The 26,838-nt window shown below is 43.6% G+C and overlaps 3 protein-coding genes and 1 non-coding gene across 9 annotated transcripts in view; 3 read left to right on the plus strand and 1 right to left on the minus strand.

The window, feature by feature from the left end:
* LOC128406702 (BTB/POZ domain-containing protein KCTD12-like) overlaps positions 1 to 11,114 on the plus strand; it is a 43,947-nt gene extending 32,833 nt beyond the window's left edge. Inside the window, exon 6 of the transcript XR_008328586.1 lies at positions 11,098 to 11,114. The gene's annotated coding sequence lies outside the window, so the exon portion shown is untranslated. The remainder of the gene's footprint in view (positions 1 to 11,097) is intronic.
* On the minus strand, positions 52 to 19,721 carry LOC128406707 (ras-related GTP-binding protein A). Of its 3 annotated transcripts, XM_053374306.1 has the most exons (11): positions 19,703 to 19,721; positions 19,081 to 19,174; positions 16,756 to 16,789; positions 15,644 to 15,743; positions 11,519 to 11,585; positions 10,010 to 10,232; positions 4,595 to 4,690; positions 3,536 to 3,658; positions 2,259 to 2,350; positions 550 to 665; positions 52 to 304 (listed from the first exon to the last, which is right to left on the minus strand). In XM_053374306.1, exons 3-11 carry the CDS (start codon positions 16,780 to 16,782, stop codon positions 207 to 209), a joined length of 942 nt encoding a protein of 313 aa, XP_053230281.1. In that variant the 5' UTR covers positions 16,783 to 16,789; positions 19,081 to 19,174; positions 19,703 to 19,721; the 3' UTR covers positions 52 to 206. The 3 variants fall into 3 exon arrangements, with proteins under 3 accessions (XP_053230281.1, XP_053230280.1, XP_053230282.1); XM_053374305.1 differs by lacking the exon at positions 19,703 to 19,721 and having other exon boundaries at positions 19,081 to 19,249; XM_053374307.1 differs by lacking the exons at positions 4,595 to 4,690; positions 19,703 to 19,721 and having other exon boundaries at positions 19,081 to 19,255.
* On the plus strand, positions 19,541 to 19,612 carry TRNAE-UUC (transfer RNA glutamic acid (anticodon UUC)). Its single transcript has one exon. It is a non-coding gene; the product is annotated as a tRNA-Glu (tRNA).
* A 443-nt stretch (positions 19,722 to 20,164) lies between the features above and the next one.
* LOC128406700 (H(+)/Cl(-) exchange transporter 5-like) overlaps positions 20,165 to 26,838 on the plus strand; it is a 29,301-nt gene continuing 22,627 nt past the window's right edge. For 3 of the 4 annotated variants that reach the window (XM_053374284.1, XM_053374283.1, XM_053374286.1), the window contains exons 1-4: positions 20,165 to 20,256; positions 23,056 to 23,212; positions 23,721 to 23,875; positions 24,954 to 25,053. In XM_053374284.1, coding sequence (XP_053230259.1) covers positions 23,074 to 23,212; positions 23,721 to 23,875; positions 24,954 to 25,053 — 394 coding nt within the window. In that variant the 5' untranslated portion in view covers positions 20,165 to 20,256; positions 23,056 to 23,073. The remainder of the gene's footprint in view (positions 20,257 to 23,055; positions 23,213 to 23,720; positions 23,876 to 24,953; positions 25,054 to 26,838) is intronic. The other variant, XM_053374285.1, reaches the window with a different exon arrangement.

A 26,838-nucleotide genomic window follows, 5' to 3' on the forward strand; every position in this document is an offset into this window, starting at 1 on the left:
CGCCGCGAGAACAGTTTTCATCTGGCGAAGATCTTAAGCAACAACAGAAGAGACAGACAGTGGTGCATTTATTAGACATACAGGATGTGCATTTATTATCTCATAACATTCCATATTTAATTGCCATTTCCAGAGTTGCAGACGGTTGCACCCTTTTCCAGCGTTGGCTGAGCCTCCCTGGGCAGTAGTAGTCGGCGCTGTGCCGCTCAGCGCATGAGGAGGCTGTGCTTGGGCCCGTCCACCCTCTCCAGCTTCTCAAAGTGCTTGCGAGCGTTGCGGATGTTGATCAGGGTGGCGGCAGAAGCTGGAAGTGAGCCGGGAGAGGAGGGATGAGCTTCCTGGCTTCCCCATACCTGCGGAACTCCCCACCACTGGATTCCCCCAACATTGGACCATTCAAAGGAGCACTTTCCAAATTTTCCCATAACTGCGGAACTCCCCACCATTGGATTCCCCTGGCACCTGAGCGCTTTCCCACCTTTCTGATACCCATGGAACTCCTTGCCACTGGATTTGCGGAGGATTTCAACCCGAGCCTTTCAAACTTACGTATGGAAGGGTCGGACATGACGACCATCACGTAGGTGTTGGAGGTGAAGATGTCGATGAAGGCGGCGAAATTCGAATTGCGCACCTCCATGCTCTGGAAGGAGGCGGCCAGTTTGCTGGTGGTGGGGGAGGACATTTATGAGCACAGCTCAAACATGCCAGGATTCAGATTTGCAGTTTTTGATTTTACAAATTGATATTTATATGGATTTTAATGTCATAAATTCAGTATTAATAGTAGATTATATTTACATCAAATTTATAAATATTATAAATTCAATATAAGTATTAAATCTGCATTACATTTAAAAATATATTAAAATTTTATTGAATTGAAAAAGATTATAAAATAAACATATATTAAAACTATTAAATTTTATAAATTTTATTATAAAATATATATAAATGTTATGTTATATTAAATCTACATTAGATTTATCCATAGAGTAAATTAAACATAAATATATTAAATCTGTATTAAAATTATAAATACATTCATACCTCGGGTTAGAGACGCTTCAGGTTGAGCGTTTTCAGGTTGCGTCCCGTGGCATCCCGGAAGTAACAGAAAGCGTTACTTCCAGGTTTCGCCGCTCGCGCATGTACAGATGCTCAAAATGACGCCACCCGCATGCACAGAAGCGGTGAATCACGACCCGCGCACACACAGACGCAGGTTGCTTCCTGCTCAGGGCTCCAGAACGGATCCCGTTCGCAACCAGAGGTGCCACTGTATTGTAATTTAAATATAAATATTTGATTTATATCAAATTTATAAATATTATCAAATAAATATATTAAATCTGTATCAAATTTATAAATAGTATAAATTAAATATAACTTTATTAGATTTCTATCATATTTATAAATTATACTATAAAATAAATAAAAATATATTAAACCTGCCTTACATTTATAAATAGAATAAATTAAATATAAATATTATATTGAGTCTGTCTTAAATTTATAAATAGTGCAAATTAAATATATATCAAATTTATCAATATTATGAAATAAATATAAATATTTAATCAGTTCTAAATTTATAAATAGTGCAAATTAAGCATGAATATTATATCACATTTAAGCTACATTTGTAAATATAAATTGAATTATAAAACAAAGATAAATATATTAAATCTGTACTAAATGTATAAATAGAATAAACCAAATACAAATACTACATTAAATCTGTATTAAACTTAGAAATATTATCAATTAATTGCCAATCTTGTGAACTGTATTTGGGAAACAGTTTAAATTGGCATTTTAGACTTGTCAGTTAATCGACTTCCCTCCCTCCAGCCTCATGGTTACCGTATTTCCTTTCTATGTAATAGCATTTGTAATTTTTCCTACTTATCTTTCATCATTTCAATTGTCACATTTTAAAATAAATATAAGAAGGTATTAATCATAAAAAAATAAAAAATTACATTTTAGACTTGTTAATTAATCGACAACATTATCACCTCATTTTATTTTATAATTAAATAATCAACTAAATTAAAACTTGCATTTGAAGAATTTTAAATTTGAGGATTATAATTTTAGGATTGAAATTATAAATTATATTTGATGTTATCAATTAAGCTTATACATGATTATAATAATGAGACAGACCTAATTTCCATGTCACGGCTGCCAAGCTATTTTCCAGAATTCCACCCCCACCCTGAAACCGCCGTCTAAAGTAACATGTTTCTCACCTGCAGCTCAGTTTGAATTGTTTGATGATATTGCTGATTTTCTCAAATCGGTGGATGTCTCGCTGCTCTTTGCACTGATAGTGGGAAATCACCTATAGGGAGGGGAAAACCATAATAAATTTCTTTTATTTCTACAGAAAGCATTGCCCAATTCCTTTCCCAGAATGCTTTGCTGGAGAGGCAAACAAAATAAAATCTTTTTTTACAGAAAGGTTCAGACTTGCTGGTATCTTCTGAATATCAATGAGCAAAGGAAGGTTTTCTTTTCGGAATGATACATTTTTAGAGCAGGGTGAATTTGATTTGAATCAAATCAATTTAAATAACGGTTTAGATCGCTTGTCAGTTAAGGATTTCCTCCAACTGTCGATATTAAGAGGAGGCCAGCAAAGGATTTAAATCAAGTCTTACTTTATTGGAAGGAGAAAAACAGTCATTTCCTTAATAGAATTTAAACCATTTATTTAACTATTTGTTATTATTAATAATAATAACAAATAATGATAATAATGATAATAATGATAATAATAATAATCCTATCCCGAATCCAGATCCCCAGCTTCTATCCCTATCTCTAAACCTTATCCCTAACCCTAATAATAATAAATAATAATATTAATAATAACAATAACAACCCTATCACTAATCCCTATTCCTGTCCCTAACCCTAACAATAATAATAATTTATTCTTTATACCCCGCCCATCTGACTGGGTTTCCCCAGCCACTCTAGGCAGCGGTAGCAGCAGTGAAACGTGAGTGATCGTAGTTCATTAAAAGGTTGGTTTTATTCCAAAAAGATTACAGATTGCTGAGAGCTCCCCTCCCGGGAATCAGTCTCCACTTTAAGATGATGACTCGACTGAGTGCGAAGTGTCGCATTTCCTTCGACGAAAGCAACATGGGAGGAACCTTCTCTTAGCATATTGTGACATAGTTTGCCGCCTATCCTGCACTCCCCCTTTTCTACGCTCGGGAATACTCAAAGGCTGACCTGCCATCTCTGAAAGGCTATCTGCAGATTCCTCTAGCCTGGGAGATGACCCTTCTCCTACTTCCTGGGAATGAGTTTCCACGGCCACCTCTCTTATCTGCATTTGGCTCTCTGCCTGGGCTGGCAGCTGCTCAGGAAGACTATCTGTAGCCCTGACAGTGGCTCCCAACATCATCATCATCATCATCATCATCATCACCACCACCTTATCCCTAATCCCTATTCCTAACCCTAATAACATCATCATCAACAACAACAACAACAACAACAACAACAATCTTACCAGGAAAGTCGCCCGCTCAAAAAGAAGGACTTCGTCGGCTTCAATGATCTGCGCAAAATTCCTCAGGTTGGTCTCCAGTTGCTGAACGTTGGGGATAAGCTGGTAGACTATACTCGACCACGCCTGCCCCACGAAAAATCAAATGAAATCAAATTAATTTGTGTTATTAAATCAAATTAAGGAATGAAATCAAACAAATTTGTGCTATTAAATGAAACTCAGTTGAACGAAATTGAATGAATTGGTGTTATGAAATTAAACTAAACCGAATTCACTTGAATTAAGGTAGTTATTTTCCTTTGCAAAAACGAGTCGCACGTTGGCAAGTCATACGGAGTCCATTCCAGAAGTCCGCCCAGAAACTAAAGCACGGTTTCCAATTGGCAACAGGGAGCTCCTGATAAAATCCCTTTTTACAGAAAGTTTCAACCTTGCTTGGATTTTCTTAATAGTGACAATCGCAGGAAGGAATAATAATAATAATAATAACAACAACAACAACAACAACAATCCCAGATGGAGGTCTGGAAGCAGGTGCATTGAATTAATTTGAATGAAATTGAATTAACTTGAATGAAATCGAATGAATTTGTGCTATTAAACTGAATTAATTTGAATGGAATTGAATGAAAACAAAGGAATTGGTGCTTTTAAATTGAATTAATTTGAAGGAAACCAAATCAACTTGAATCAAATCAAATGAAATCGAATGAATTGGTGCTATGAAATTAAGTTGAATTTCAAAGGAATTCACTTAAATGAAATTGAATGAATTTGTGCTATGAAATTGAATGAATTTGAATGAAATTGAATCAACTTGAATGAAATTGAATGAAATCGAATGAATTGGTGCTATGAAATTAAGTTGAATTTCAATGGAGTTTAAATCAAATCGAATGAATTTGTGCTATGAAATTTAAATGAATTTCAATGAAATTAACTTCAAGGAAACTGTGTTATTCAGTTGAATTGAAGAATTGAAAGGTCAGAGTTTGAGGGCATTGGGAACCAAGGTACAACTGTATGAGCAAAATGTATATATATATATTTCAGTCACACCTTGTAGAGAGTTTCATCCCAGATGGAGGTCCGAAAGCAGGCGCACTCCAGCGGGCGCGAGAGCCGCTTCAAATCCTCTTCCCTCTCCTTGAAAATCTGCAGGAGACAAAATCCATCTTGGCAGTGGGTTGGACTAGATGACCCTGGTACCCCTTCCCCATTGAAATCCCTCGCCTATCAAACTTGATTTAAATCTATTTACAGAAAGGTTCAGCCTCTCAAGAGGGAGAATACTTTTCAGAATCATAAAATAATAATAATGTTATTCTTTATACACTGCCCATCTGGGTGGCTCAACAGAATGATGATAATCATGATCATGATCATGATCATATTTTGCCCCTTGCAGTTGACGTGGAGCACTCGTCCGTCTGCTTCCTGGGCAACCTGGTCCTCAACCTCTAGGAATGTGACGGATAAGTACCTCGCCAAGTTAAAAGGGACCCCTGGCGGTCACCAAGTCTGACCCACCACCAGGCAGGACTCTCTCCTCAAGTAGCCTGGACAGATGGCCGCCCAGCCTCTGCTTGAAATCTAAGCGATGGATGGAAATTGCAATTTAAACCCCTCACCCGTCCAACTGGGTTTAAATCCCTTCTTTACAGTACAGCTCAGCCATGCTGGCATCCTCTTCATCTAAATTTTTCTCATTGAAATCCCAATTCAAATCCAGATTTAAATCAGTCAGACTCAGGCTTTGCTGGCCTGCTCTTAATTTGGACAATAAGAGGGAGGTTTCCTTTTTGGAATAATAAAATCCCTTTTTTACAGAAAGGTTCAGCCTTGCTGACACCCTCTCAATATGGCCAATCGGAATTCCTTTCCAGAACCCTAAAATCCTCATTGGCAACCCTCCTAAGACCGAAAACCTGAGTCTCCAACCCCTATCCCTATAATTCCCTGCTCATCTGGCTGGGTGTCGGTCGGCTCCCAACATAATACAGTGGTACCTCGGGTTACATACGCTTCAGGTTACAGACTCCGCTAACCCAGAAATAGTACCTCGGGTTAAGAACTTTGCTTCAGGATGAGAACAGAAATCACGAGGCGGCGGCACAGCAGGAGGCCCCCATTAGCTAAAGTGGTGCTTCAGGTTAAGAACAGTTTCAGGTTAAGAATGGACCTCCAGAACGAATTAAAAAATCTACTTCAGACATTCAAAAACCAACAAGCCTGTTATCCCAGCCTGGTTAGCCCCCTAAAAACTCTGATACCCCATTGTTATGTATTGAAGTTCTCACCCTGGGCCAGCAGGGGGATACTGTAGATAATTTTCACCCAGGGCCGCATATGCAAATAAGGAATTGAAAGTGACATTCAGTGAGTGGATAGTTACAGAAAGTTGTTACTGTTGCCATGTAGTTGAACTCTATATAAGCAGGTTGTCTGAACCCTTCAGCCCTGTTCTGTTCTGGCCTGTGAATAAACAAGAGCTGTCTGAAGAATCACTGTGTTGTCTGATATGTTCACCCACAATTTAACACTGGCGACAAGGATGGGATCGATGGATATCAGAGCACAGCCAGACACGGCCACCCTCTGAGCTGAGCTGAATCACTGAGCTGAAACATGGAGCGAAATCACTGAACAGAACCAATTCAGAGCTGACCATTCTGGCTAGACCACTGCGTTCTATCCACCGCCCTCCACGCTGGCATCAGAACCATGACTTCACTTGTGCCTCTACCGCCGTTTGCCCCAGCCTCTGAATCATAAGATGCCTACCTCGCTCAGTTTGACTGCTACCTCCAAGCCAACGAGCTGACGGAAGTATCACAGGAGCGTAAGCGGGGCCTATTCCTCAGCCTCTGTGGGCCTGAGGTGTTTGAGACGTCACGAGCATTGGTTGCGCCTGTAGCAGTCCAGGCAACACCGTGGGACACGATTCAAGAGAAGCTCCGCAACCACTACGTGCCAAAGCCGTCCAAGATTGCTGCCCGCCATGCGTTCTACCACCAGAACCAGGCAGAGGGGGAGTCAATTAACAACTACACTGCCGCCCTCTGACAGGCTGCAATACACTGCGAGTTCCGATTGGGGGGGCAACTCCCATCTCTTGCGGGGCTGCAATTAGTGCCAGCACCGTCTGTTAAGAGTTAGGGTGTAATCTTCGATACCTCCCTCTCTATGGAGGCGCAGATTACAGCTATAACAAAGGCGGCATTTTTTCATCTCCGCCAAGCTAAGCAGTTGGCTCCTTACCTCTCTCGCCCTGACCTAGCCACTGTGATCCACGCGACGGTCACCTCCAGACTGGATTATTGTAACTCGCTCTACGTGGGGCTGCCCTTGAGACTGACCCAGAAACTCCAGCGGGTGCAGAATGCGGCAGCGAGACTCCTTACGGGGTCTTCGCTGCGAGATCACATTCACCCGGTACTATACCAGGTGCACTGGCTCCCGGTGGAGTACAGGATCAGGTTTAAGGTGCTGGTTTTAACCTTTAAAGTCCTATACGGCCTAGGACCCTCGTACCTACGGGACCGCCTCTCCTGGTATGTCGCACAGAGAAACTTACGGTCTTCAAATAAAAACATCTTGAAGGTCCCAGGCCACAGAGAGGATAGGCTGGCCTCAACTAGAGCCAGGGCTTTTTTGGCTGTGGCTCCGATCTGGTAGAACACTCTGTCACAAGAGACTAGGGCCCTGCAGGGCCTGCAAGACAAAGCTGTTCCACCAGGCCTTTGGCCAGGGCACAGCCTGACCCCCTCCCTCGGCAATCTTCGCGGAGCTCTGGCCCAATGGTTGCCAGTGGCTTGATTTGAATTAATTTTATAATGAATGATTTTAGAGTGTTGTTTGTGTTGTACTTTTGTACTGTTTTATTGTTGTTAGCCGCCCTGAGCCCGGCTTTGGCTGGGGAGGGCGGGATATAAATATTATTATTATTATTATTATTATTATTATTATTATTATTATTTACTGAAGTTCTCACCCTGGGCCAGCAGGGGGATAATGTAGATAGTTTTCACTCAGGTCCGCATATGCAAATAAGGAATTGAAAGTGACGTTCAGCCTGGATAGCTCAGTTGGTTGGACCATGGTGCTGATAACGCCAAGGTTGCAGGTTCGATCCCTGTATGGACCAGCTGCATATTCCTGCATTGCAGGGGGTTGGACTAGATGATCCTCAGGGTCCCTTCCAACTCTACAGTGCTATGCTATGTGCTATGATTGGATAGTTACAGAAAGTTGTTACTGTTGCCATGTAGTTGAGCTCTATATAAGCAGGTTGGCTTCAATTCAGTTCTGTTCTGGCCTGTGAATAAACAAGAGCTGTCTGAAGAATCGCTGTGTCGTCTGATATGTTCACCCACAACTTAACACCCATAATTAAATACAATATACTCCCATAGAGATTACCTTACACTGCGTTTAAAACCAAAATAGCATTTGGATAGAAACTGTTTCTCAGGAGGCTAGTCCTAGTTTTTATAACCCTGTGTGCGCACTAGCCTGCACTATCTCTGCAGTTTCCTATGGCACCTGGAAGCATAGATTTGATCCAAGGTGGGAAGAGTGCACCCAGTTATTCTCCCTGCAGTCTTTACAACCCTGGACAGCTCCCCCCCCCCCGACCGTGCAGCTCCCAAACCACACACACAGACCGTAAGTTAATACACTCTCATCAGTACAAAGGTAAAATGCCATCAACAGGTCCTTTGAAAGATTATTTTTCCACAGGATTCTCAGAAAATATAACCTCTGCTGTGCTCTCTTCATAAGGTCTTGCTGTTTTCTCCCCAGGTTAGGTCATCTCTCAACTCCATTCCCAGAAATCAAAACACCAAGACCTGTTCCACACACTTCCCCTCAATAATAAGTCGCTGAATATTCAATTTACATTTCCTAAAGTCCACAATAATCTCTTTTGTTTTCTTTAAGTGAAGGAGTAAGTTGTTTTTCCTGCACCACTCCCCCAACTGCTCAACTTCCTTCCTATAGGCCGCCTCCCCCTCTCCAGCCATGATTAAACCAACTACCGTTGTATCATCTGCAAACTTAATGATCTTATTACTGGGATTTGGGGGGGCCCAGTCAGCTGTGTAGAGTGTATATAAAAGCGGGCTCAACCACGCACCCCTGCAGCGTTCCCGTATTCATGATGAAATCCGCAGAGACATGGGAACCCATCCTGATCCGTTGGGAACAGTTTGACAGAAAATCTAATACAGTGGTACCTCTGGTTAAGAACTTAATTTGTTCCGGAGGTCCATTCTTAACCTGAAACTGTTCTTAACCTGAGGTACCACTTTAGCTAATGGGGACTCCTGCTGCCGCCAGATTTCTGTTCTCATCCTGAAGCAAAGTTCTTCAGGTACTATTTCTGGGTTAGCAGAGTCTGTAACCTAAAGCGTCTGTAACCTGAAGCGTTTGTAACCCAAGGTACCACTGTATCCACCTGCACAAACACAGTGAAAGTCCCAGGTCTAATAGTTTGGGCAGCAATCTACGCGGATGAATAGTATTATATGCAGAACTAAAGTCTACAAATAACAATCTCGCCCTTGCTTCTCCAAATGAGTCAGGACAGCATGTAAAACTATTTGCCACAGCATCCTCTGTGGATCCCTTTGCCTTGTACGCAAACTGGTAAGATATGATGCGGTTCCTCAACAGACTTTCGAAACATTTCATTATAATGGGTGTCAACACCACAGGGCGAAAATCATTCAGACTATGTTTGGTTTTTTTGGCAAGGGTATAATGGTAGCGGATTTCAGACAGGGTGGAACGGTGGCTTGGGCCAGAGACTGGTTAAAAATCTTCAAAAAGATTCCTGCCAGTTGGTCGGAACAACCTCTTAGCACCCTGCCAGCCACTCCGATAGCCTTCTTTGTGTTTACCTCCTTTAATATTCGCCTCACTTCTCCCTCTTCTACCCTGGCAGCATTTCTTAATATGGCCCTCTTAATATGGCCAATCAGAGGCAGCTTTCCTTTCCAGAACTGTAAAATCCTTCCTTTATGCGGACGTTCAGGAAGGATTTCGCGGTTCCGAAAAGGAAACCTGCCTCCAATTGGCCATATTGAGAGGATATCAGCGAGGCTGGACATTTGTGTCAAAATAAAAAGGGTTTAAATCAAGTCTTACTGACTAGTGATTTAAATAGTGATTTCAATCGATTCAACTGAAATCAAATCCATCCTCAATAATAATGATGATAATTTATTTATACACCGCCCATCTGGTTGGGTTTCCCCAGCCACTCAGGGAGCCTCCCAACAGCATAATAATAATAATAATAATAATAATAATAACCATATCCCTCATCCCAGCTTCGCTGACACCCTCTCAATACGGCAAATTGGAGGCAGGTTTCCTTTCCTTTACAGAGGTTCAGCCTCGCTGGCAACCCCCATGACACTGGAAACCTTTGGTAGAATTAAAGCCAGGGGTCCCCTTTTCGCTCACCAGCTCGCGCTGATCCTCCTGGACCAAGTCCATCTTGTGGACCAGGCAGAAGACTTTAGCATCAGGTGAGTTCTGCAAGATGGCCTCAAGGCACGACTGGTAGTAGTGCATGTCCTTCTCAAGCTCCCGACTCTCGACGTCAAAGACGTAAATCAGAACCTCGACGTTGCGGAATATGTTGTCCCTCTGGCTGGTGAAGTAGTTCTCCATGAAGGTGTCCTGGCTGAGAAAACCGGGGGATTTAAATTATTTTATCCCAGTTAAAAAAGCAGTTTCAAATTTCAATTCTATGCCAATTCAAAACAGGTTTGACCGGTCTCAGTCAGCGAGGGCAGGATACAAATAAAAGTTTATTATTATTATTATCATCATCAATTTTCCAGGCTGGGCAACCAATTCAGGCCATTTCATGCCATTTCAGAGGGGGCTAGCAAGGCGGAACCTTTCTGAAAAAAGGGATTTTTTTTATTTCAAAAAGTATTGTCCCTATTCAGTGGTTGCCAGCAAGGCTGAAGATTTCGATTGGATTTAAATGTTACAGACCAGGGATTTAAATGGTAGATTTAAATGGTGATTTAAATGAAACCCACCCAGCATATCAGTGTAAAAACCACTCTGTGAATTGAGGATTCTATAAAGGAAACGTTTCTCCGCTTGTCGATATTCAGAGGATGCCAGCAAGACTGAGTCTTCCTGCTAAAAAAGGCATCTTATTCTTCCAAAAAGGACACCTCCCTCTGCTTGTCCATATTAAGAGGAGGCCAGCAAGGTTGAACCTTTCTGTAAAAAAAGGGATTTTATTACAGTGGTACCTCGAGTTAAGTACTTAATTCGTTCTGGAGGTCTGTTCTTAACCTGAAACTGTTCTTAACTTTACCTAATGGGGCCTCCTGCCGCCGCCGCGCTGCTGGTGCACGATTTCTGTTCTCATCCTGAAGCAAACTTCTTAACCAGAGGTACTATTTCTGGGTGAATGGAATCTGTAACCTGAAGCGTATGTAACCTGAAGTGTATCTAACCCGAGGTACCACTGTATTCCAAAAAGGAAACCTTCCTACGGTTGTCCATATTAAGAGGATGCCAGCAAGGTTGAACCTTTCTGTAAAAAAGGATTTAATTCCTTGCTGACTACTGATCTAGATCATGATTTATATCAATTTGATTTAAATCATCATTATTATTAGTAGTATTTTATTTATACCCCGCCCATCCAGCTGGGTTTCCCCAGACATCTGAAGGCAGCCATGTTTAGGGAAGTCTGGCTGATTTAAATCTGGAATCGAATGGGGATTGAAATGAGAAAAATCAGGATGAGAAGGATGCCAGCAAAATCTGAGCTGTCCTGGCGAGAGGTTTAAATTGTGATTTCCATTGTCTGGAGTTCAAGCGGAGGGCAGGCAGCCGGCCGTCTGTCCAGGATGTTTGAGGCGAGAGTCCCGCCTGGCGGGTCAGACTGGATGACCGCCGGGGGTCCCTTTTAACATGGCAAGGGAGGCAAGAGGTACTTACCCGCCACAGTCCCAGAGGTTGAGGACCAGGTTGCCCAGGAAGCGGACATGCGAGTGCTCCACGTCAACTGCAAGGGGCAAAATGAGATTATGATGATGATGATGATGATGATGATGATGATGATGATGATGTTGGGAGCCGCCCAGATGAGCAGTGTATAAAGAATAACGTTATTATTATTATTAGTAGTAGTACAACAAAGCCAGTGGACCTGATGGGATACCTGCCGAAATCTTAAAAGTGGGTGGAACTGAACTTACACAACAACTTCACAAGCTCATCAAAAAAATCTGGGAAAGAGAAGAAATCACAGCAGACTTTAGGGATGCCAAAATTATCAATCTCTTTTAAAAAAGGTAACGGAACTGATTGTGGAAACTATCGAGGCATGTCTCTATTAGCTGCGGCCAGCAAAATTCTTGCAAGGATCTTAGCAAACTGACTCGTAACAATATCCAAGGTGACCCTTCCTGAATCCCAAAATTGTTTTCAGCCTTCTAGGGCAAATGCAGAGAGCAAAACCAACCCCTGTATATGGCGTTTATTGACCTGACTAAAGCCTTCAACACTGTAAATCATAATGCCTTGTGGACTGTCATTCTGAAAATTGGCTGCCCTCCATGATTGGCTGCCCTCCTTCATGCCTTATGAGGAACGGCTAAGGGAGCTGGGCATGTTTAGCCTGGAGAAGAGGAGGTTAAGGGGTGATATGATAGCCATGTTCAAATATATAAAAGGATGTCACATAGAGGAGGGAGAAAGGTTGTTTTCTGCTGCTCCAGAGAAGCGGACACGGAGCAATGGATCCAAACTACAAGAAAGAAGATTCCACCTAAACATTAGGAAGAACTTCCTGACAGTAAGAGCTGTTCGACAGTGGAATTTGCTGCCAAGGAGTGTGATGGTCTCCTTCTTTGGAGGTCTTTAAGCAGAGGCTTGACAACCATATGTCAGGAGTGCTCTGATGGTGTTTCCTGCTTGGCAGGGGGTTGGACTCGATGGCCCTTGTGGTCTCTTCCAACTCTATGATTCTATGATTCATTCAACTCCTCTATGATTACCATATTTTTCGCTCCATAAGATGCATTTTTTCCTCTTAAAAACTAAAGGGAAAGGTCTGTGTGTCTTATGGAGTGTGTGGTCCCTGAAGCTAAACTGCCGGAATGCGGCACACTCCTGAGCTGCTCTTTGGGACTGGCTGGTGAAACCCCGGGTGTCGGCAGATCAACCGGGGCTTCACCGGGGCTTCCCCCGCCAGCCCCGACAAGCTCTGGGAGCAGCGGGAAGGCTGCGTGCAGCCTGTCCGCTGCTCCCTGAGCTGCTCTTTGTGGCTGGGGGGGGGGGAGACCCGGGCTTCCCCCTCCAGCCCTGAGCAGCTCTGGGGTAGCCCGCAAAGCCTCCACAGGGCAGCAGGAAGAAGGCTCCCCGCTGCCCTGAGGAGGCTTCGCAGGCTACCCCAGAAATCAGAACAGCTAGAGGGAGCGCTGTGCAGTGCTCCCTCTAGCTGTTTTAGCTTCTGCCTTGGCAGTGCAAAGCCTCCGCAGGGCAGCGGGGAGCCTTCATCCCACTGCCCTGCGGAGGCTTCCCGCGGCTATCCCTGGCTTCTGTGGGAGGTGGGGGAAGGGACAGAGCACATGGCTCTGTCCCTTCCCCCCACCTCCCAGAAAAGCCCCCAAGAGCCATGCTCCCTTTAAAGAGTGCACGGCTCTTGCGGGAGGCGGGGAGAAAGCCAGTAGGCTTGCTTTTGCTGAAGCCAGAAGGGCAAGAGGGAATGGTGTGCACCGATTCCGCTTGCTCTCCTGGCTTCAGGGATAGCCCCGCAAAGCCTCCTGAGTGAAGAGGGAGGAGCGCTCCCTCTTCACTCAGGAGGCTTTGCGTTGCTTTCTTATTTCTTGATTTCCTCCCCTAAAAACTAATTGCGTCTTATGGTCCAGTGCGTCTAATAGAGCGAAAAATACGGTATATGACAGCAACAATCACAGATAACAATGCCTCTCAAAGTGAACCATTCACAGTGGGATCAGGTATTAAACAGGGTTGTGTTACTGCCCCAACTCTATTAATTATTTTCATTGCCATGATCCTACACTTTGTTTAAGGGAAACTCCCCACCGGAGTAGAAATAATATATCGAACAGATGGAAAGCTCTTCAATCTGAGCAGGCTGAAAGCAAAAAAGTAAGGTTACCATAACTTCCATCATAGAGCTTCAATATGCTGGTGACAATGTAGTGTGTGCACGCTCAGAGGATGACCTCCAAACCATCCTAAATACCTTTGCAGAAGCTTACAAAAAGCTTGACCTGTCACTCAATATCCAAAAAACCAAAGTGCTGCACCAACAAGTACAAAACAACCCCTCTGCAGCGCCACAAATCCAACTCAGTGGTGTAACGTTGGAAAATGTCAATCACTTCTCCTACCTAGAGAGTTATCTTTCCGCAAGGGCTGACATTGATTCCAAAATCCAGAATCACCTGAGCTCTGCGAGTGCGGCTTTCTCCCAAATGAGGTGTCAAGTGTTTGAGGACCGGGACATTGGCAGGGAAACCAAAATGCTTGTTTACAAAGCTATTGTACTACCAACCTTACTATATGCTTGTGAAACATGGACCACTTATAAATGCCACCTCCAGCTTCTCAAAAGATTCCATCAACAGTATATCCAAAAAAATTTACACATCACTTGGGAAGACAGGCAAACTAATATCAGTGTACTGGAAGAAGCAAAGGTCACCAGTGTTGAAGCAATGATTCTTCAACAATTGGTCATGTTGTGGGGATGCCTGATTATTGTCTTCCAAAGCAACTACTCTATTCCGAACTTAAAAATTGAAAGCATAATGCTGGTGGTCAGCAAAAGAGGTTTAAAGACTGTCTCAAGGCAAATCTTAAAAAATGTAGTATAAACACTGACAACTGGGAAACACTGGCTTGTGAGCGTTCCAGTTGGAGAACAGCCTTGACCAAAGGTGTCATGGGCTTTGAAGACACTCAAACTCAGGACGCAAGGGAGAAACATGCTAAGAGGAAGGCATGCTTGGCAAGCCCTCACCGTGGTCAACTCTCGCCTGGAAGCCAATGTCCCCACTGTGGAAGGACGTGTAGATCCAGAATTGGCCTCCACAGTCACTTACGGACTCATTGTTAAAACCGTGTTTATGGAAGACAATCTTACTCGGCTACAAGTGATTTCCAAAGAAGAATTATTATCGTTTGCCAAAGAACAGCAGCAGCAGAAGAATGAGCTTGAAGAAGAAAAAGAAATAGAAATTGAGATAATTATTCCTACTATTCTCATTATTTTCAACCTCATTTATCAAAGAACATTGCCAGAATAAGAAGGATCTTGAATGAGAATGAGCTGAATAAGAGCAGGAGGAGGAGGAAGAAATTATTATTCCTATTATTATTATTATTATTATTATCATCATCATCATCTTCATTTGGCCAAGAACAGCAGCACCAGAATGAGAAGAAGAATGAGATTGAATAAGAAGAATGAACTGAAGAAGAAGATGAAGAAGAAGAAAAAGAAAAAGAAGAAATTTTTATTCCTATTATTATCGTTATTTTCATCATCATTTGGCAAAGAACAGCAGCAACAAAATAAGAATGAAAATGAGCTTGAATAAGTAGAACAAGCTGAAGAAGAAGAAAATGAGATTATTATTCCTATCATCATCATCATCATCATCCAGCCAAGAACAGCAGAACCAGAAGAAGAAGAATGAGCTTGAATAAGAACGAACTGAAGAAGAAAATGAGATTATTATTCCTATTATTATTATTATTATTATTCCTATTATTCCTATTATTATTATCATCATCATCATCTGGCCAAGAACAGCAGCACCAGAAGAAGAATGAGCATGAATAATAAGAACGAGCTGAAAAAGCAGAAAAAGTTCATTCTTCTTTTTATTATTCTGGCAAGGTTCTCAGCAGTAGTAGTAATAATAACAACAAGAAATTGAATTAACTTGATTGAAATCCAATGAATTTGTGCTATTAAATTAACTTGAATGAAATCAAATGAATTTGGGGGAAAATGGAAATAAAACCTTGTCCCCCCCATTTTTATTTTATTTTTTTCCCATCTCAACCCAGCACCCTTCCTCTTACTTGTGGCGCCCAGTCGGCGGGTGTCACGGGCGATGTAGTTGGCAAAGATGATGGACCTCATGCTGGTTTTGCCAGAGCCGCTCTTGCCCATCAGGAGAACCTGGGGCGAATAAAGAATAAATCATAAAATTATTAATAAAATTGTTGTTGTTAGGGTTAGGGGTTAGAGATAGGGTTATTATTATTATTCTGTTCGGAGCCACCCTGAGTGGCTGGGAAAACCCATCTGGATAGACAGTGTATAAATAATTACATTATTTATTATTGAGGGTGGATTTGATTTCAATCAAATCGATTTAAATCACAACTTAAAAAACTCGTCAGTAAGATTTGATTTAAACCCCCTTTTACAAAAAAGCTTCAGCCTCGCCGGCATCCTGTGAAATTATGGAGAGGTTTCATCACTCAGCTGCTTCTATTTGGACCCCTTTTCTGCTGTACTTGATTGGAAGGAGGAAAAGAATCATTTCTTTCATAACTCAACAATTTATTTCACTAAAACAAGAACATTATAGCATCAAGATTTAAATCACGATTGAAACCACAAGTCAGTAAGACTTGATTTAAATCCTGTTTCAGGTTTAGGCTTGCTGGTATCCTCCTAATACTGACAACTGGAGGAAGCTTTCCTTTTTGGAATAATATATTTTCAGTGTAGTTTGCACAGTTACGGTATATCCAGGGTGAATTTGATTTATCATTATCTCAAAAGTGACTGATTTGCTTCTTCTCTTAGAAATGTATAGACCAATAATTATGAAATGATAGTGAGGTTTAATAAGTCAACTACTTATATTTGGTCAAGTTTTTTTGCTGTACTTGATCGGAAGGAGAAAAATAATCATTTCCTTCATAGCAATTGAAACAATTTATTTCGCCAAAACAAAAACATGATCACATATGTATCCATGTTTGTTAGCTGATGTGCTGAAACAATTTTTTGAAATAAAAAAACTTATGACTTGAAAAACTTTTAATGAATCCTTATTTCCCGATAAACAGCCTTTTCACTAGAAAGTAACTGAAAAAAGAAAATCTTTACAAAACGGAGGTGTTTGGGGTCCAAGGTTTAACTGTATAAGCAGCAGGCCAAGAGAAACTACAGCCCTCACCTTCTTCTTCATGGCTGCGTTTGGCATCACACGCCTGCAAGGAGAAAAAATATATATTTTATAATATAACAATACAATACATTACTAATAATATAATATGACCCCACCCATTATAACATTATTATTAACATTATTATTATTATAGAAGTCACCTGGTGTGGAAAAGGTGAGGCAAAAGCAGCAGGCCCTCAGCCAGTGTTGTAATATGATGATGATGATAATGATGATAATAATAATAATAATAATAACAACAACAACAACAACAACCCCCCTATCCCTTAACCCTAACCCTAACCCTAATAATAATAATAATAACCCAATCCTTAATCCTGTCCCTAATTCCTATTCCTATCTCTAACCCCTATCCCTAATATGGTTTTTCCAGTAGTGATGTATGGAAGTGAGAGCTGGACCATAAAGAAGGCTGATCGCCGAAGAATTGATGCTTTTGAATTATGGTGCTGGAGGAGACTCTTGAGAGTCCCATGGACTGCAAGAAGAAGACGGAGGGCACAAGGAGAAGGGGACGACAGAGGACGAGATGGTTGGACAGTGTTCTTGAAGCTACGAACATGAATTTGACCAAACTGCGGGAGGCAGTGGAAGACAGGAGTGCCTGGCGTGCTCTGGTCCATGGGGTCATGAAGAGTCGGACACGACTAAACAACAACAACAACATATGAGTAAAGTATATACGATAAGTATATTAGTATATAATACAACAGTATACCATTATGTTATACATATTATATATAATAGTAATTATTATTACTGAGGAAGTTGGCTAGAGAGATTATGGAATACTGTAGTAATAGAAGTAATAATAATAATAATAATGGAATTTGACAAGAGTAATAATAATTATTATTATTAGGGAAGTTGGCTAGAGTGATAATAGTATAATTATAATTATTATGGAAGTTAGCTAGAGCGATGATAATAATAATAATAATAATAATAATAATAATAATAATAATAATAAAAATAAATAATAAGGGAAGTTAGCTAGAGTGATAATAGCATTAATATTATTATTATTATGGAAGTTAGCTAGAGTGATAACAGAATAATAATAATAATAAGTGAAGTTGGCTAGATTATTAGCATCATCATCATTAGTAGGGAAGTTGGCTACAGTGGTAATAGTATTATTATTATTATTATTATTATTATGGAAGTTGGCTAGAGTGATAATAGAAGCAGCAGCAGAAAAAGAAGCAGAAGAAAAAGAAGGCGGCAAGTTGGTTAGAGTGTGTTGCAGGAATTTATGGGGGGGGTTGCCCCTCCAGCAGATATCATGCACATGTAGTGCACTACCAAAATCAGCACAATCGCTTTTGTGACTTTTGTGATTTGTCCCCACAAAACACTGCATCACAGTTTCTTCCTATCTATTCAAAGGGCCTTTGCTGCACGATACCAAATGTAAGAATTCACTGATAAATGTACTGGCTCACTGGAGAAACTTCATAAATTCATCTAGACATTTGAGTTCAGCTCCTCAGCAGCCCCTCTGCCTGAGTGATCATTCCTGGCATCCTGATACCTGAGTGCCAGACAGGTAGCCATTCCAGAAATAACAAACCCAGATGAAGACAAAAGGGTGGGATTAACTTGGCTGGGAAACAGGTAAATGTGAATATCTCTTTTGTGACACTTGATGGGTGTTTGGTGGAGGGCAAGGAGAACCATGGGGCAGAGTCCAGGATGCTCAGATTACGGCCACCAGACCTTCCCTTTCATGATGTGACTGTGATGTAACCATGATGTAGTTAGAGGGGGTGTAACATGGGGATGAGCAGCTAATAAAAATTTGGGGGCTCTTTTCTTCGGGGCTTCCATCTTGTTTCACCTGGTGGGAGTTCTGCTGTAACAGTCTTCAATAAAGACCAAGCCTACTGGCTGCTGTTTTGTTCTGGTATTCCAGGGTTGGTGCCCTGGGAGCCCTCAGATTTCTCCGTTAACAAGTGATAATAGCATTATTATTATTATTATTGAAGTTGGCTAGAGAGATAATAGTATAATTATTATCATTAGTATTATTATTAGGGAAGTTGGATAGAATGATATTATGATAATTATTACGGACATTGGCTAGAGTTAGAATAATGATAATGATGATGATGATGATGATGATAATAATAATAATTAGTAGTAGTAGTAGTACTGTAGTAGTAATATTCGGGGCCCTCCAGTCCTTCCCCAGCGCCACATTCCCCTCAGGAACCAGAGTTCCTCTGAGCTTCTCGGAAAGACGAACCCTCCCTTCTTTTTCCCTTTTCCCGACTAGGCCGCAAAAGCCCCGGCCTCGCGTGATCCACTCACCCGGCAACAGACGGCCGCGCCCGGGGGAGAATCAGCGGAGGAGACGAAGCAGCTTGAGCGACCTCTCCCTCGACGTCGCTGGAGGCTCAGGTGACTTCAGCCGAACGGCAGCGTGACGAAGGGACGCAAAGGAAGGGCAGAGTCACGCGTGGCGAACGAACGTCGTAGCGTCGCGACGACACGTAAAAGAAGGGCAAGGTCAAGCGAGGCGAGCGGACGTCGCGGCGTCCCGAAGCCGAGGCGGCCATGTTTAAAAAGGGCAGGGAGAAAAGGAGGTCTTTGAATGCCAAGACTGATGGACAAAGAAGGGAACCTAGGGGTCATCTAGCCCAACCACCTGCCAATCTCAGCTCCCGAATGACGGAGTGATTGACAGGGAGAAACGCCGGGTTACGTGCGAAGGAAATCGCGGGAAACAACACAACCATAGATGGTAAGAGAGAAGCCACTCATTACAGTCTCCCATATGGTCTAGCGGTTAGGATTCCTGGTTTTCACCCAGGCGGCCCGGGTTCGACTCCCGGTATGGGAAATTGGCCTTTTTATTATTATTATTTTCCTTATCTGAAATAAATCAATTAAAAGTTATGGAAGATGAATAACAAGCAATGAGAGCTCCTACGTTTCGACTACTCCGTTTCAGAGCCTATAAACGCAGGTCACAGATCACAGTCACGTGGTGTGAACTCGCTCGGCCTATAACGGCCTTCCTAGCAGGGCTGTTGTGAAAAGGGTTCCAAGGCACGGAAGGACCGGGAGCTCCTGAGAGGAAAAGGGGGAAGATCAATCCATCAATCAAGCCCCTCCAGCAACAGCCGCCATCCCCCATCACCTCCTCCTCCTCCTGCACAAACCCCCCCCCTTCTCTGGCCCCGCCTCTCTAGCGCTCCCAGTACCAGCATCAGTTGAGCGGTTGCTCCTCCTCCTGAAAGGAAGCCCCGCCTCTTCACTGCCCCCCCAGCAAGTAAGCCCCGCCCTTTCTCTGCCCCCTCCCGTCTCCAGCATCAGCAGAGCACTCTCTCGCTCTCCAATCACCTCTCCTCCTCTCTCCTCCTGTGACAAACCCCGCCCTGTCCCTGCCTCCCATTCTTTTTCCGCGTCATGTGATGCGCCGCGTCACGTGAGAGTTCAAGATGGCGGCGCCCGCTCGCTGAGGAGGGCCGGGATTTCTCGCAGGTGAGCCAGAGGCGCCTTCAAAGGTTCCTATTATTATTATTAATATTAAGAATATTTATTAGATTTATGTTGCCCCGACCCCTCCAGTTTCCTACTAATGTTAATATTAATATCATTTATTTAATTTATGTTCCCCCAGCCCCCCTCCAGTTCCCCATTGCCCCCAAAGTCCCTCCAGTTTCCTACTAATATTAATATTAATATATTACTATCCAAAGCCAAAGGCGCCTTCAGTTTCCTATTACGTTTTATTAATATTAAGAATATTTATTAATGTTGCCCCCAGACCCCCCTCCACTTCCCTTTTCCCCCCCAAACCCCCTCCAGTTTCCTATTAACGTTAATATAAATATAATCTATTAAAGTTATATTGCCCCAACCTCCTCCCCCAGTTCCCTATTGCCCCCACCCCCTCCACTAATATTAATATCATTTATTAAAGTTATATTGCACCCCAGGCCCCCCTCCAGTATCCTATTATTATTAATAATATTAATACCATTTATTAAATTTATATTGCCCCCTAGACTCCTCCCCAGTTCCCTATTGCCCCACAGAAATGCCCAGTCCCATGAGGCAGCAGTGAGCATTTCCCTCAGTTTGCCATTGCCCCACAGTCCCCCCACCAGCTTCCTATTGCCCCCAGTTCCCCATTGCCTCATACGCCCCCAGGTTCCTTGGCCTCGAGACCCCCACTGTCCCCAGAACCCCCATTTCCCTATTGTCCCACATGTCCCCAGTTTCCTGTTTCCTCATATGCCCCTCAGGCAGTCCAGTCCCTCGAGCTACCTATTGCCCCACAGATTCCCCCCAAGTTCCCTATTGCCCCACAGACCCCACCAGTTTCCTATTGCCGCATACGCCCTGCAGCTTCCTTGCCCCACAGACCACCACTGCCCCCAGACCGCCCAGCTTCCTATTTCCCCACATGCCCCCAGTTCCCTATTGCCTCATACACTCCCCAGGTTCCTTGTTCCCCAGAACGCCCCCAGATCCCTTTTGCCCCCCCAGACCCCCCAGTTACCTATTGCCTCGTATACCCCTCAGGTTCCCTGCCCCACAGACCACCACTGCCCACAAACCCCCCAGTTCCCTTGCACCCCAAGTTCTTTTCCCTCAGTACCCCACTGCACCCCAGACCCCCTAGTTCCCTATTGCCCCCCAGACCCCCCCCAGTTTCCTATAGCCTCATACATCCCCAGGTTCCTTGCCCCACAGAACCCACTGCCCTCCAGACCCCCCCCCCAGTTCCCTATTGCCCTCCAGGCCCCCCCCCAGCTTCCTATTGCCCTCCAGGCCCCCCAGCTTCCTATTGCCCTCCAGGCCCCCCCAGCTCCCTAATGCCCTCCAGACCCCCCCAGTTCCTTGTTGCCCACCACACCCTCCCAGCATTCTCTTGCCCCACATGCCCCCAGTTTCCTATTGCCTCTTACACCCCTCAGGTTCCTTGCCCCCCCAGACTCCCACTACCCCCCAGACTCCCCAGTTCCCTATTGCTCCCCAGACACACACACACCCCAGTTTCCTATTGCCACTTCCCCATCTTTGGCCCCCGCTGCTACCCCAGGGAAGAAGAGAAGTTTATAAAATGTGCTGTGGGTTACAATCAATGGGGTGAGAAATTGTGCAGGGTATTGCAGTGGATTGCACTCTGGGTGGACTGAAATCAAATAGATCGAAATCACAACTGAAATCACTCCTCTGCCAGACTAGATTTCAATCCTTTTTATGGAAAGGTTCAACCTTGCTGGCATCCTCTGAATATGGGCAATCGGAAGGTTTCATTTATGGAATAATGAATTTTCAGAGTCTTTTTTATTCTTGAGAATTTAACATCACGAGCCGTGATTGCTGCCTTACCGGGGGCTTCCATAGATTGGATGCTCACAAGAGAGAGACTGTCTTGTCCAATTCAATTTAAATTTAAATTAGATTCAGAAGCAAGAAAAACGTGGGCCAGCTTTCATTGGAAAGGCTGTGTCGGCGGTGAAGTGGCGCAAGCTTTTCCTGCCCCGCCTTGGCCAGCTGTCTTGCGTTTCCGGTTCTGTGGCCGCCCTTGCAAATGCACAATTGATTTGTGCATTTTGGGAGGGGTGAGCATGAGTTGTGTTTCTGGCACTCATGCGTGCACATTCTTATTGGTGCAAGCATTCAAATATTATTATTGTTGTTGTTGTTGTTGTTGTTGTTAATAACATCAACAACAACAATTCAACAACAACAATTCAGCTAGGTCAGTGGGGGCAAGATGCCTCTGGCCAGGCGTTGACAGTGGATGTTCAGCCCGACTTCTGCTTTTTGGCGCAATTTAGCTGCCACAGCGGAAGAAAAAAACAGTTCTGCAGAAAGGAAGGGTGATGCCTTGCACAATCATCACAAGGAGCTCCTTGCACGGAGGCCGAGAGCCCTCTGAACTCAGCTGAAATACTCTCCAAGGAAGGGAGACCTGGGAGGGACGCCGAGAGGCATCTAGTCCACCCTTGGGCAACTCAAAAATCCCCCCTGTCAATCACATTTGGATCGGGGTTGGGGTAGATGACCCTGGAACTCTTCCATGTCTATCATTCTAGCAGGGGGTTGGACTAGATGGCCAGCTCAACCAATCAGATACCTTTCCAGCTGCAGGTTGGGCTGGATGACCCTGGAACCTTCCCTATCATCCTAGCAGGGGGATGGGACTAGATGACCAGCTCCACCAATCAGATTCTTTCCTGGCCATGGGTTGGGCTGGATGACTGCCCGGTGTCCCTTCCAACCTTCCTATAGGAAAGACTTGCCTCTCCTTCTCCCTCGCCACAGATCCTGGACTGGCGGCCGATGGAGGGCCGCCATTTCCGGTGCGGCAGCTTCCAGAGCAGCACCAGCGACGAGGACCTAGTGGAGGTCGGCGACGGCGGGACTCTCGACTTCTCCCTGGCAGGCGACGTGCCCCCTCTGGACCGAGAAATGGCACCAGGTGTGTGTGTGGGTGTGTGTATCAATATATATCACACAACATTTGACATTTGATTTCCCTCAGACGTTTTTGGCATTTTCCTCACCTGCTTAAAGATCAACCCATTCTCTGGGGAAATGACTTTTCTCTCCCGGGACTTTGCCCCTTCAACCCCATTCGCACTTGAGGCTCGTAATGCAATGGCTGGCAAGGGAGCCGCTGGTGGGATCTCAAACCCAGGCCTGTTGCCTCCTAGAAGAAGGGTTGAGCCAACAGATTTAATAAGAGGACACGAAGCAATTTATTGTGATTATATGTGAAAATTAATAGAAATCAATTTTTTTTAAGGGAAATCAATAGATTAATTTTTTTTAAAAAAATTCAAATTTAAATTGGATTTCTTTTCTCTTTAAAATGGAGATTTAAAACGAAATGCTTTTGGAGGAAAAATCTTTACAAAAAATTAAAAATAAAATCATCCTCTTAATATTGACAATATTTTGAAAGAATAAAATTTAAATCCTCTCAGCAGGTTTCCCCTCATATGCCGGCAACGGGTTTGACGAAATCGGCCAGATGCGCGACTTCCTGGAAGAACCGCTTCCTGGAGTCGGGACTTACGAAGATTTCAACACTATTGACTGGGTGCGAGAAAAATCCCGAGATCGAGACCGGCACCGCGAGGTGAGGGTTCCAGGTTTGAATCTAGGTCATCGCGAGTGGATATGGCTCTCTTCCAATCAACTGAGATCCGGATTCAAATCCCGTCGGGCTTGCGGTTCCAATCTTTTCCCTATTTTACAAAGAGATTCAACCTCGCTGGCATTGATGTTCCATTTAAATCCCTATTTAAATCAGTCTGGCTGATTTAAATCAGGATTCAAAACCGGGATTTAAATTAAAGATCAGTGCCTGGGAGGTTGAATCTTTCCATAATCATGCAGACTTGATTAAATCCTTTTTTTTTTTTTAAAGGAAAGATTCAACCTCGCTGGCATTGATGTTCCATGTAAATCCTGGTTCAAATCCCGATTTACCGTATTTTTCGCCCTATAGGACGCACTGGCCCATAGGATGCACCTAGTTTTTTTGGGGGGGGGAATAAAGGAAAAAAATTATTCCCCCCCCCAGCCGCGGCTTCAGCGCGACTCGCGCTCCGGGCAGCAGGCTGCTATCCGCAGCCTAGGGAGCCCTGCAGGATCTCCCGCGGGCTCCCCAGGCTTGCTGATAGCTTCCTGAAGCCTGGAGAGCGAGAGGGGTCGGTGCGCACCGACCCCTCTCGCTCTCCAACCTTCAGCGAAAGCCTGCATTCGCCCTATAGGACGCACACAGATTTCCCCTTCATTTTTGGAGGGGAGAAAGTGCGTCCTATAGGGCAAAAAATACGGTAAATCAGCCAGACTTGATTTAAATCCTTTTTTTACAGAAAGATTCAACCCAGCTGGCATCCTCTTCATATTGAATTTTTACTTAAATCCCCGTTCAAATCCCAATTTAAATCAGCCAGACTTGATATAAATACTTCTTTTTTTACAGGAAGGCTCAGCCTTGCTAGCCTCCTTTTAATATTGACAATCGGAGGAAAGTTTTCTTTTGGGAACAAGAAATTCTCTGCATCCCCTTCCATGACATTTATCAGCCCAGAAGCTTTAGGAAACGGGTTCAAATCAGGAGAAGAAACAGCCCATTTTGGGGACAGTTATTTTTATCTTTATTTTTCCCAACTATGGCCAATCTAATTCCATTTTTTCCCCTTGCCCAGATTACCAACAGGAGCAAAGAGTCGACTTTCGCCCTCATCCACAGCATCAGCGATGCCTTTTCAGGGTGGCTGCTCATGCTCCTCATCGGACTCTCGGCAGGTGAGAAAACAACAAACCTAAAAGAGGAATAATAAAATTATTATTATTATTATTATTATTATTATTATTATTATTATTATATAAAATTACTATTAATAATAATATTATTAGATAGAATCATCTAATAATCTAAGTACAAAAAGATGTTATAAATGGGATAAATTGATGGGGTGAATTTTATCTGCAATTTAGCGGAACCACCTGCTCCATCAGGGCCCAGTACGGGCCACATGATCTCCTGCAACGATTTTGCAAAGTTTTTTGCAGATAAAGTCACTCAGATTCAGGAAGAGGTAGACTCCACTGTGGGAGCAGGGCCGGAGCGGAAGAGTGCTAGTGTCCTGTCTAGTCAACTTGCGTGGGATCAATTCCAATCTGTTACCTCCAAGGATGTGGACAGGCTGCTTGGATGAGTGAAACCAACCACCTGTATTCTTGATCCTTGCCCATCCTGGCTGATAAAAGCTAGCCAGGAAGGGCTGGGAGACGGGCTTTGCGAGGTGGTGAATGCTTCTCTCTGTGAGGGAGCCTTCCCAGACCCGCTAAAAGGGGCGGTTATCAAACTGCTTCTTAAAAAAACATCTTTAGATGCAGCCAATATGGCCAACTATCGCCCACTTTCAAATCTTCCATTCTTGGGCAAGGTGATTGAGAAAGTGGTCGCTGAACAACTCCAAGCACGTCTGGAGGATGCGGATCATTTGGATCCCTTCCAGTCAGGATTCAGGCCTCATTATGGGTTCTGTTCTCTCCCCCATGCTTTTAAACAACTACACGCAGCCACTGGGAGAGATCCAGCAGAACTTTGAAGGGGACCTGGAAACTACAACTAATCCAGAATGTGGCAGCTGGACTGGTGACTGGGAGCGGCCACCGAGACCACATAACACCGGTCTTGAAAGACCTACATTGGCTCCCAGTACATTTCTGAGCACAATTCAAAGTGTCGGTGCTGACCTTTAAAGCCCTAAACAGCCTCGGTCCAGTAGACCTGAAGGAGCGTCTCCATCCCTATCGTTTTGCCCGGACACTGAGGTCCAGCACTGAGGGCCTTCTGGCGGTTCCCTCACAGCAAGAAGCCAAGTTACAAGGAACCAGGCAGAGGGTCTTTTCGGTGGTGGGGTCTGCCTTGTGGAACGCCCTCCCAGCAGATGTCAAAGAGAAAAACAACTACAGTGGTACCTCGGGTTACATACGCTTCAGGTTACAGTTAATTCTGCTTACAGACTCCACTAACCCAGAAATAGTGCTTCAGGTTAAGAACTTTGCTTCAGGATAAGAACAGAAATCGTGCTCCAGCGACACGGCGGCAGCAGGAGGCCCCATTAGCTAAAGTGGTGCTTCACGTTAAGAACAGTTTCAGGTTAAGAACGGACCTACAGAATGAATTAAGTACTTAACCCGAGGTACTACTGTACTAGACTTTTAGAAGACATCTGCAGGCCACCATGTTTAGGGAAGCTTTCAATGTTTGATGTATTACTGTATTTTAATATTTTATTGGAAGCCGCCCAGAGTGGCTGGGGTAGCCCAGCCAGATGGGCAGGGTATAAATAATAAATTATTATTATTAGATATAATCATCTTTTTACAGCAACTCCAGGCGGCTTGCCATACGTATAAAAACACTATGTTCTTGATGTTTTATATGGGATAAATTGGTTGGATGAAATAATAATAATAATAATCCGCATTGGCCCAAACATTAGCCGGACTTTCACTATTCAAATCGATTTAAATCAGCACTTAAATCACCATTTAAATCCCTCATCCGTCAGACTGGAT

The sequence above is a fragment of the Podarcis raffonei genome, chromosome Z (assembly GCF_027172205.1).
Source record: "Podarcis raffonei isolate rPodRaf1 chromosome Z, rPodRaf1.pri, whole genome shotgun sequence".
NCBI lineage: Eukaryota > Metazoa > Chordata > Lepidosauria > Squamata > Lacertidae > Podarcis > Podarcis raffonei.